General features: G+C 36.4%; 1 protein-coding gene across 1 annotated transcript in view; it reads left to right on the top strand.

The window, feature by feature from the left end:
• The window catches only part of DYNC1LI1 (dynein cytoplasmic 1 light intermediate chain 1), a 46,998-nt gene extending 36,469 nt beyond the window's left edge, over nt 1–10,529 (top strand). The window contains exons 7-13 of the mRNA XM_059077370.2: nt 2,855–2,990; nt 3,576–3,687; nt 5,423–5,482; nt 5,609–5,653; nt 6,539–6,659; nt 7,578–7,733; nt 9,769–10,529. Of these exons, the coding sequence (XP_058933353.1) occupies nt 2,855–2,990; nt 3,576–3,687; nt 5,423–5,482; nt 5,609–5,653; nt 6,539–6,659; nt 7,578–7,733; nt 9,769–9,881 (743 nt within the window). The 3' untranslated portion in view covers nt 9,882–10,529. The remainder of the gene's footprint in view (nt 1–2,854; nt 2,991–3,575; nt 3,688–5,422; nt 5,483–5,608; nt 5,654–6,538; nt 6,660–7,577; nt 7,734–9,768) is intronic.
• The last annotated feature ends 1,854 nt before the right edge of the window (nt 10,530–12,383 follow it).

Genomic DNA, 12,383 nt, shown 5'->3' on the forward strand with positions numbered 1-12,383 from the left:
GGAACATTCCAAGGGGAGGCTGGAGAATATATACTGAATTTTAAAAAAGCTTTCTGGGTAATTCTAATGATCACAAGGTTAGAAAACCTAGCATAAGGAATCTTGTGTAGTCTAGGTTGTAAGGATTATATGAGCCAGTGAATAACATTTACAACTAAACAAAGGATAAAATGAGGGAGTGCTTTTAAGAGAATTTCCTGTTGAAAACTTCAAACAGCTTGAGAGCACCGAAGAGAGGTGTTCTCACTTGTCCCCTTGGATCAGATGTTTTGCAGTTGCATTCACCAATCAAAGCCTTTGGGTCTGAAAAGTGAAGAAATGATAGGTAGTAGGAGAAGACAGGAATAAGTAATGTACACATTTGTAGTATCTTTAGTTTTTCATCATCATTAGTGGACGTTTAATTTAAGGACCACTTGGCAAGAGTCTTGTTGAATAATGAATAAGATCACTTGACACTGGGAGTTTCCCTTTTCCCTTTTTCTTTCAGTACTTTGTCCTCCATGGCACTTTCTCTTCTCATGTCACATAATGGTTAGTTGGATTGAATTAAAGGGCATTTGTCTGCAAAAGAAAACAAAAAGTAGAAGTAATTGAAGTAGGTATTGATAGCCTTTTTTGTTACCTTTGCAGATTAGAAAATTTGAGAACAAACAGTCTCTTTAAACATTTATTTAAAGCTACACTTGGAAATGTACATATAGAGATGTAATCAGGAAGGAGACTATCCACTACAATAATTACAGACCTTTAGTAGAGCTGGTTGATTTTAAAAGAATACAAAACAAGAAATCACTTCAAGATAGTGAGAGGGGGGCTGCCCTGGTGGCGCAGTGGTTAAGAATCTGCCTGCCAATGCAGGGGACATGGGTGTGAGCCCTGGTCCAGGAAGATCCTACATGCCGCGGAGCAACTAAGCCCATGTGCCACAACTACTGAGCCTGCGCTCTAGAGCCCATGTGCCACAACTACTGAAGCCCATGCACCTAGAGCCCATGTTCTGCAACAAGAGAGGCCACTGCAATGAGAAGCCTGTGCACTGCAACGAAGAGTAGCCCCCGGCTAACTGCAACTAGAGAAAGACCGTATGCAACAACAAAGACCCAACACTGCCAAAAATAAATAAATAAATTTTTAAAAAAAGATAGAGAGGGGTGTGTGTGTGTGTGTGTGTGTGTGTGTGTGTGTGTGTGTGTGTGTCAGTGAGGACAACAATTCAAAATCATCTTTATTTTAAAAATTAAAACATTTCAATTGCATTGCAAATTTTCCAGCTGTGTATTGTGGGAATGTGAATTGGTACAGCCACTATGGAGAACAGTATGGAGGTTCCTTAAAAAACTACAAATAGAACTACCATATGACCCAGCAATCCCACTACTGGGCATATACCCTGAGAAAACCATAATTCAAAAAGAGTCATGTACCAAAATGTTCATTGCAGCTCTATTTACAATAGCCAGGAGATGGAAGCAACCTAAGTGTCCATCATCGGATGAATGGATAAGGAAGATGTGGCACATATGTACAATGGAATATTACTCAGCCATAAAAAGAAACGAAATTGAGTTTTTTGTAGTGAGGTGGATTGACCTAGAGTCTGTCATACAGAGTGAAGTAAGTCAGAAAGAGAAAGACAAATACTGTATGCTAACATATATATGGAATCTAAGAAAACAAAAATGTCATGAAGAACCTAGGGGTAAGACAGGAATAAAGACACAGACCTACTAGAGAATGGACTTGAGGATACGGGGAGGGGGAAGGGTAAACTGTGGCAAAGTGAGAGAGTGGCATGGACTTATATACACTACCAAACGTAAAATAGATAGCTAGTGGGAAGCAATCGCATAGCACAGGGAGATCAGCTCAGTGCTTTGTGACTGCCTGGGGTGGGAGGGAGGGAGATGCAAGAGGGAAGAGATATGGGAACATGTGTGTATGTATGGCTGATTCACTTTGTTATAAAGCAGAAACTAGCACACCATTGTAAAGCAATTATACTCCAATAAAGATGTAAAAAAAAAAAATTTCCAGCTGTGTAAATCTTCCAAATTATAAATTGGCTCTCGTGAGAAAGATCATTCATGAAAAGTTCACACAATTAAGCATTTAAGATTATGATGTTTGTTTCTACCAAATTAAGTATTATGACAAGTGGTATTTAGCAATACCATTTTAAGGTTCATAAGCCTTGGGTCATGTCCTAGAAAATACGAGTATCCTAGTTCAGAAGTTAGATCATTCTCAGCATTTCCTCTTGGCCTGAGTCACCATCTCTCTTGAGACCCAATGGCTAGTGCTAGCGTTTTGGTCATGAAGTCTAGTTTTGCCTTGGATTGTTCCTGAAAGCTTCCTGATGGTTCTTGATGGTTCATCTTCTCTGTTCAGTGGATCTCCTGAGCTTTCTCCTCAAAGTCCTGATTCCTGGACTAGTAAAAACTGAAAGAGACACTAGTGCAAACCATTTTTGTTGAAAAGGCAAAACAGTTTTTGATAAATAATATCCCTCCTTCATGAAGTTTAGGAAGGTTAAAAACAAAAATAAATTGCCTCTTCATATGCTTTAAATGTAGAGGTAGTAGTGGTGTCAGTTATTAAATTTACCTTTACTTTCTTGGCTAATGAGATTTTTGCCCTCCTAAGTTAAACCAGTTATGTAGAGATAGTTTTATTTGCATTTTAGCCTGTATATAAGTATTTTATAGTTTTGAAAGTCTTGATTACCATGTAATTATACCTTTGGAAATTATTTTTGAAACTAATATGCATAAATGCTAAGCTGAGAACACAAAATTCTATGGTACCTGTTGATGGAGTTTGTCCAAAAATTTCTTTAACGGTGTTCATTCAGATGGTGCAGCACTTATTTACACTTCAGTAAAAGAAAACAAAAATATAGATTTAGTATATAAATACATTGTTCAGAAACTCTATGGATTTCCCTATAAGATTCCTGCTATTGTTGTGGAAAAAGATGCAGTATTTATGTAAGTATACTCTTAAATGTATCGTTTTATCATGTGTTGTTGCTCCAGTTCGATGGTGCATCATCATCATCATCTTATTTTCATTTGAAGTGAGACCAGTAGACTTTTCCATGATGAGTAGATGAGAATCTGTTCCTAGATTGTTTTATTTATAACCTGCCTTGATTTATTTATCTTTGCCTTTTAGTCTTACTGCTGGCCTGAACCCTTTTGAAAGGCTTGCTATTATAACTAAACTATCTTGAGTGCATATATTATTGTTTCTACTTTCTAATTGGTTATGATACATAAAGGACCCAATGTATAATCTAGACATGCTTTGAAAAGTTATCTGAATAAATTGGGAGGTAGAAATAATTACCACCTTCTCCCCCCAAAACCTGTAATGACAGTTTTAAAATCAGGAAGACTGATAATAATTTTAAGTAGAAATTAGTAAACTTGAGCCTTATAATAAAACTGATTAATTTTCCATAATTGGTCAAATTTAACTTCATAAAAATATTCCCCTTAATATGATCATGGATTGAATCAAAGAATGACTGTATAAATGCTTGAGAATTTGTCATGTGCATTTCTTTCTAGTCCAGCAGGGTGGGATAATGATAAGAAGATAGGAATATTACATGAAAATTTTCAAATGTTAAAAGCAGAAGATAATTTTGAAGACATCATAACTAAACCACCTGTCCGAAAGGTAACAGTTTTAGTATATAGTCTCAGTATTTAGGCTTTTAAACTGAGGGGGAAGTCCATAATTTTAAGATTGTAGGTAGAAAGGTTAAGGGGGTTCTTTTCTATCAGGTTGTGAACTTTACAACCTAGAGCTCAACCAAAAGCCAAGAACACCTTGTTAGAATAATTGTATTGGCTTCTGTCTGTCTAGGCAGATCTTCCATCTTCATGGTCATTAGTTATTCATAATAGCCCACAGCTGTCCAGGGGCTGCCAGGTTCCTAGATATAATTTTAGTCTTTACTGTTACATGTCATTCTTATAACTATTAAATCTCATTTCAGAAGGTATTCTTCTTTTATATATCTTGATTTTGTTAAGCAGTATATGGTGTTTTATGGTTAGAGAGTATAGATGCTTATGAAAAGTTGTATAAAAATGAGTGTTTGCATGTAGTACTTCTCACTTACTTTTAATTTGAACATGTTTCGGGAAAAAGTAATTTTGATTTAACATATAATAAAGTTCTTAATTAAAAACCCAAATATTTACATTGAGCAGTTAGAAATAAGAAAAGTAACGTCAAATGAAAAATCAGTTGGTGTGTTACTTGGTTTGGATGTCTGTTAAAAGAAATGCACACATCAAAAAAAAAAAAACCCAATTTTTCCCATTCTCTCTTTTACCAGCAAAATTGTGCTTTAAGTTGTCTTTATTCATTTCGCAAATATTTATTGAGCCACTGTTTAGGCACTACGTGCTGAATAGAGGGTGACGCAGTAGTGAATCAGTATATATTCCACCTCTCAAGTGGTGATCAATGCTATGGAAATGAAGCCGAGTGAGGGAAGGGTGAGTGAGAGGACTGAGGTGGGGAGGGCTGCAGTTTTAGGAATGATGAGGGCATGTCTCTGATGAGAGGGAAGAATGTTGAAGGCACAAGGAACAGGAAGTGCACATGTCCTGAGGCAGGAGTGTGTGAGGGGGCCAGAGGCTGGAAAAGCCCCTGAGGGCCAGAGTGGTAGGAGAGAAAGCCCTCATCATTAGGCCGCAGTCAGGACTTTGGATTTCATGCTGAGTGGTATGGAAAGTGATGGGGGTGGGGGGGCGAGTTTGAGCAGAGGAGTGATATAATCTGACCTAACCTTTCAAAGGATCACTCTGGCTACTGGGTGGAAAATAGACTATGGCGTGCCTTTTACAGAAATAGGAGGAGCGGGAGACATTTGCAACTCCTTCTTTTCTAATTATTCAGCAGGTAGAAGAGGCATTATGTTTTTGTTTCAGGGAAACCAGAGACAAGTTGATTTTTACTCAGCTGGGATATTATTGGCCCTTTTAAAACACCTAACTATTGCTTAGCAGATTTTATAAGCATGACTGATATGCCTATGGCTCTCAGGTTGTGCTGTCCAATACAGTAGCTACTAGTCACATAAGGCTTTTAAATATAAATTAAGTACAACTAAATAAAATTAAAAATTCAGTTTCTCAATTACAGTAGCCACATTTCAGCTGCTCAGTAGCCACAGGCTAATGTATTGTACAGCACAGATATAGGACATTTATATTATTGCAGATAGGTATTGGACAGCTCTGCTGTAGGGCCTTGGGGAGGGCAGCTCACCCATGTAAATATGGTTTAGGTAATGTTCATATTCTTGGTGTTTTTTAAAAAAATCTAATCTAGAGAGTAAGTTACGAATGACATTAACATAATATATGAGACTTGCTCATTTATGCGATGCTCATTTCAGTTTGTGCATGAGAAGGAAATTGTGGCAGAAGATGACCAAGTGTTTCTTATGAAGCTACAGGTATGAAATTACATCAGAAACAGACTTAGTATGATAAATGGTTAAACTATTCTTGTACATATTTTCTTTAAAAATACAGCAATACATGCCTGAATATCTAACCTAGAGTTTTTGTGTGTTTTTCAGTCCCTTTTAGCAAAGCAACCACCAACTGCAGCTGGAAGGCCTGTGGTCAGTATTACAGATTTTGACAAAATTATTAAAATGCAGTGCATATTGTTTTAGTTCTTTTTTTCTTAATTATATACCTGTCTCAAAAGGGTATGCTTTGGGGCTTCCCTGGTGGCGCAGTGGTTGAGAATCCGCCTGCCGATTCAGGGGACGCGGGTTCGTGCCCCGGTCCGGGAAGATCCCATATGCCGCAGAGCGGCTGGGCCCGAGAGCCATGGCCGCTGAGCCTGCGCGTCTGGAGCCTACGCTCCGCAATGGGAGAGGCCACAACAGTGAGAGGCCCGCGTACCACAAAAAAAAAAAAAAAAAAAGGGTATGCTTTGATATAAACTTGAATTAAGGATTCTCCTGGAATTTGTGAGATTTTAAAAGATAAAACTTCACTCCTGTTTAGAATTTTGAAATCATAAATACCTATTTTGCAACATTTGTCCCACATGAGTTACTGTGCCAAACCATTTATATGTGCTATTTTATAAATCCTCACAACAGCCAGGTGAGGCAGGGCCCCCATTTTGCTGGTGGGGAATTGGAGGCTTTGGAGGACATCATGGCTTGCCTGAGATTATACAGCTGGTGGGATGGGATGCAAGTCCAGATTGGAGTCCAGATCTGACTCCCAAGCTTATACTTGTAACCACACCTCATATTCAATATGTTCTTCTTTTTCTGTTGAAGGGAAAGTTAGTATTCTAAAATGCAAAGGGTCTCTGGTATTCTAATAATGAGGACACAATTGCTAAACACTTCTGCCCAGGGCTTGCAGCGTAAAGGGACCAGTAGAAGATACGGGGGACAGTTGCAAAGTAGTTTCTTTTTGTGATAACTTCTGTGAAGTTGAAAGTTTCAGGGTTCTGTATTTATGGCTTTCCTATTTTTACTTAGGATGCCTCGCCAAGAGTCCCAGGAGGCTCCCCTCGAACACCAAACAGATCTGTGTCGTCCAATGTTGCCAGTGTGTCACCCATCCCTGCTGGGTCAAAAAAAATTGATCCAAACATGAAAGGTACATTTCTCTCTTTCTTAGAGAGAAGATAAAAATCTACCTAGAGTCATTCCACCTTTTGCTTTAGCTATTTTCATTTTTATTCAATAGCTTCTAATCTTTGTGTCTGTCAGTACAATCTCATAGCTAATCAGACTGTGAACCATTTTACGGTGTAGTCTTAACATATCATCTCTGTGCTGTGAGCTTTATGAAAGCTTTGTGTTATATTTAATCATTCTGCTATGGTAGGTCATTGAAGAAATTCATGTTTTTCCTATAATGGGCTATCTGCAGTTAACATAAAGCAAAAAACTATATGCATTATAGGTATTTCTCTAGGAATAATTGCTGTAAGTGTAATTAGTAGGTGAGAGTTTGTACTGTTTTATGCCTTTTGGTGATGTTTCTCAAATGGATTATTCCATTTACATGTCATCAACATTGAGTGTTGCAGTTTGCCCACAACCTAATCGGCATTCTCTAAGTACTAACTAATAAGAGCTTTTCCCCCTAGTATTTCCTTTCTGTTTGTATTTTTCTTCTGTGAATTGTTTATTGCTATCCTTTGCCCATTAATATCTTAGAACTTCTGCTGGTTTTCATATAGCATTGGGTAACTTTCTGTAATACTTGAAGCAAATATTTCTCAACAGTTATATTTTTGAAGAATGCCTTTCAAAAGATATATTTGCATCTAACAATCTGTTTTAAATGCCTTTTGCCTTTTAAAAATAACACTCTAATTTTTTAATAATTATCTTATGCTCTTAACACTCATATTTTATTTTATATATGCGTAGATTAGAGAAGTTACCCAGCCTCAAAAGATTAAACTTGAATTTGGAACATTTTCTGTGTATAATTCTACAATAATAGTTTATAGAAAAGTTGAATGCTTTGAGTATAAGTTTTTTATCTTATATATTTTTTTTATAGCTGGAGCTACAAGTGAAGGTGTCCTGGCAAATTTCTTCAATAGTTTGCTGAGTAAAAAGACTGGTTCCCCAGGAGGCCCTGGTGTTGGTGGTGGTAGCCCTGGAGGTGGGGCTGGAGGTGGAAGCAGTGGTTTACCACCATCTGCCAAAAAGTCAGGTATATGGGGCTTCCCTGGTGGTGCAGTGGTTGGGAGTCCGCCTGCCGATGCAGGGGACACGGGTTCGTGCCCCGGTCCGGGAGGATCCCACGTGCTGCGGAGCGGCTGGGCCCATGAGCCATGGCCGCTGAGCCTGCGCGTCCAGAGCCTGTGCTCCTCAACGGGAGAGGCCACAACAGTGAGAAGCCCGCGTACTGCAAAAAAAAAAAAAAAAAAAAGTCAGGTATAGTTACCTGGAGCTTTTTTTTTTCTAAACAGCTTTATTGAGATATAATTTACATACCATGAACTTTGCTCATTTAAAGTGTACAATTCAAAGTTTTAGTATATTTACAGACTTAGGTAAACCATTACCATAATCTAATTTTAGAACATTTTCTTCTCCCTAAAAAGAAACATCCAACCTATGAGCAGTTATCCTTGCCTAACGTCCAGCCTATTAGCAGTTATCCTTCCCTCCCCTGCAGTCCTCCTAGGCAACAAACAATGTTTTCTGTCTCTTTGTATTTGCCTATCTGGAGATTTCATATGAATAGAGTCATATAGTATATGTCTTCTTTAAAATAATGTTTCCGAGGTTCATCCATGTTGTAGCATATATATCAATATATATTTTTTTACTGCTGAAAAAATTCCATTGTATGGATATGCATACATATTTTATTTATCCATTTATCAGTTGATGGACATATGTTTTCATTTCTCTTGGGTATATATCTAGGAGTGGAATTGCTGGGTCATGTGGTAACTCTATGTTTAAATTTTTAAAGAACCACCAAAGTGTTTTCCAAAATGCTATACCATTCTACATTCCCACCAGCAGTTTATGAGGGCCCCAGTTTTTCTCCATCCCTTCCAACAGTTGTTATTGTTCATCTTTGTGTTTTAGTTGTTTTATTGTTTTTTTTTTGGTTTTGCTTAACCAAGTCCAAAATGTCTCTCTATTTGTGTGTGTGTGTGTTTTAATTGAAATATAATTTATTTACAATATTATATTAGTTTCAGGGGTCCAACATAGTGATTTGATATTTTTATACATTACAAAATGATCACCACTTGTCCATCTTTTTGGTTAGAGCCATCGTTTTGGCTGTGAAATTGTATCTCATTGTGGTTTTGATTTTCATTTCCCTGATAGCTCATTATGTTAAGAATCTTTTCATGTGTTTAATAACCATTTGTATATCTTCTTTGGTGAAATGTCTATTCATATCCTTTGCCCGTTTTAAAATCAGGTTATTTCTCTTATTGTTGAGTTCTAAGTGTTTTTTGTATATTCTCTTTACTAGACCCTTATCAGATATAGAATTTGCAAATGTTTTCTCCCCTTGTGTTGGTTATCCCTGCACTTGCTTGAGTGTCCTATGAAGCACAAAAGTTTTGAATTTTGATGAAGTCTTTTCCTTTTGCTCTTCAAGCAGACTTTTTAATCCATTCTCCTTTTTTAATCACACCTTCTTGCCACCTTTTTCACAAGTACCTGCAGCTACCATTTTTGAACATTTTACAGGTTTCTGGGTATAAATTGAATTATTTTCTGGGTTCTCACACTCTCAGTGTAGAAGATTACCTTTCTCAGTACTGCTGATTTAATTACCACTCACTTATCTTTCCAGATTCCGAAATTTTGTTGCTATTTTTCTCTTTTACTGTTCTTATTGTTCTATGCCTTTAAAAAAGTATACCTTTATGAGATTAAATGGTAGGTGCTACTTTTACTTCTATTTGATAACAGACCCCACAATTTAAAATGAGGGAATTTAGGGGCTTCCCTGGCGGTCCAGTGGTTAAGACCGTGCTTCCACTGCAGGGGGTGCAGGTTCGCTCCCTGGTCAGGGAATTAAGATCCTGCGTGTTGGGTGGTGAGGCCAAAAAAGAAAAAACAAAGGGAATTTATTTTAAAATTAAGGATGTTTATATAACTGTCTTTTAGAAAAAGTTAATGAAACTGTTGGCAATTGTTAAATGAAGACACATTGGTGTTAAGGATATTTTGACTTATTTCTAAATCTTGGTTTCTTTTCCTTTAAATAGGTCAGAAGCCTGTCCTGTCAGATGTTCACGCGGAACTAGACAGAATTGCACGAAAACCAGTTACAGCTTCTCCTACGACACCCGCATCTCCTACGGAAGGAGAAGCTTCTTGAAGATACCAAATAAAGCCATTTATTCAGTTTTCTGGGATAATGTAAACTTGCCTCTGCCTTCTCCTTCAAAAGTGGAATTAGGGAGCTGGAGTGCTTTTTCAGATGGACTTTCATGTCTTTTTTGTGTATGTGGTTGCCCATTTTATAAAAGGGAAGTATACAAAAGAAAAATTATTCTACACTATGTAGGATTGCTATTTGCATTGCCACTTTGCATAAGGAAGTAATTTTGGATTTTGAAAAACTCAAATTTATAGATCTGAAATACAGCCATGTGATCATATTCTAAAGGCTACTTAAAACATATAGGAGGGTTTGAGAAGGGCAGAAAATAATATGCTTTGGGCATTCGACTTACTTGGAAGGAAGTCCAAGCTTATTTTAGTTAAGACTATTAAAAAATCATTTAAAAAAATTATGTGTTAGTTTTGCTGGAAAAGAAATGATCAGTTGTCAGATTTTCCACACCAACGTAAATATACCACCACACATGGAATATGCTGAGAAAACGATCAGATAGCATTTGATACACTAGTCATTGTCTCAATCCATGATCCTGTAAGTTGTCATCAAAATATGATTTAGAAATATTGGTCAAGATTTGTTTCTTTAACTGAGAAGAAAAGAAAGCACACTGCCTAAATGTGTAAAAGAAAAATGCAGAGGTTGCTAAAATGTAAAGAGGTAACAGTCTTTGGATTTGTCTATATATATATATTACATATATATATATATCTCTATATATATCTATATATCTATTGATATATATATATATGGCTCTGCCTTAATATACCCCTTTTTTGTTTGTGACTTTCAACTGTAATCAGTTAATAAAGTATTTATTCTCTGCATTCAGGTTCAAATAACTTGGCATTCTCTTATATTTAAATTTGTATTTATCATATAATGAATAAGATTTGTTAGTATTTTAAAGTGTTTGACTTATTAGGATTACTAAGCTTTCTGATCTTCTTTCTAAGAGACGAGTACGTGAGATTCACTGCCTTGTCAAAGGAATTTACCTTGATCAGTACATCTTCCCCATCAGCATGTCTTGAACTACAGAATCTTACATCAGCATTCCTAGTAGAAAAAATAGAGCCTTTTATCATTATTTAATGGACAGGAACTGTTTTAAATGTTTGGCAAGTGCACTGAAACATAGCTACTCCCTTACAGGTGAGATCACCTGGTAATAGTTCCACCTTTTCTATACTCAGATTTCAGTGCTTGTTTTGGAACCTTCATGAGAACAGTTTGATTTTCCTACTGAAGTTCAACTAAAGAACACATGTACATTTGACCTATTGTGTAATTTCAGATAATTGGGGGACAGTGGTTACTACCCTTTACATTGGTCTTTGTTATAACTTTAAAATATATATTCCAAAGATTTTTTTTTCAAAAAAATATTTGAGGACAGTACCTCTACTATCAAACATAATTCTTTCATTAGAACTTTAAAATCTGTTTGGTTTTATAATAGTATTTGGCTCCTAATGGTTGAATGTAAATACTAAAAATATATGAGAGGGTTATAATTTGTTTCAGTGTGGGAAAAACTTAGGATGTTTGTGGGCATGGAAAAATTAATTTGCAAAAACATTTTGTTTAATAAAATATGAGATGAAAAATGCCATTGATAAAATCTTCAGTCCGAAAGGGGTTCTGCAGTCCTGGTGTTGTAAAGACCAGTTTTTCTAAACTAGTAGTACTTGATGAAGTAAGTGAAACTAATGAAGAGAATTGCAGACTGTGCATTATGGTATACTTTGGTATGTCTGCTGTGTTTGCATGTCTAGACTAACTCATGTTTTTTTTTTCTGTGTGACATTGGAGAAGTACTAGAAAATCCTCAGAATTACATTGTTACCTGAAGTAATTGTCATTGTTCACTTTATATGGGATTCAGTTTTAACTAATCAAAAATCTTGTGTTTACTGCGTTTAAACCTATTTTTGTCCCTATTTTTGCAAGGAAATTTGTTTTTAAACTACTTAATCTTTTTTGTTTGTTTTTTTACCACTTTTTATTGAAGTATACAGTACAGAAAAGTGTACAAGTTACAGGTGTATGGTTTGAAATATCACAAAGTGACCACATATAACCAGCACCAGGATCAAGAAAGACAGCGTTGTTTGCACCCCAGGTGCTTCCCTCGTGCCCCTTGTCAGTCCTCCCACCCACCAAGTAACTACTGCCCTATCTTCCAAAGCTGTAGATAAGTTTTACTTGCTTTTAAGTTTTATATAAATGGAATCTTACATTTATATTCTTTTGTGTCAGGCTTCTTAGTATTCTGTGGTTCCTCCATTTTGTTGCCTATAGCAGTAGTTATCCATTCTCATTGCACCATAGTATTTCATTGTGCAAATACACTGTAATTTTTGCAGTATGCTATTGATGGGTGTATATTAGTTTCCTATTGCTGCTGTAACAATTTACCAAATTTTAGTGGCTTAATACAGATTAATTATCATACCATTCTCGAGGTCAGAAGTC

The sequence above is a fragment of the Kogia breviceps genome, chromosome 10 (assembly GCF_026419965.1).
Source record: "Kogia breviceps isolate mKogBre1 chromosome 10, mKogBre1 haplotype 1, whole genome shotgun sequence".
Taxonomy (NCBI): domain Eukaryota; kingdom Metazoa; phylum Chordata; class Mammalia; order Artiodactyla; family Physeteridae; genus Kogia; species Kogia breviceps.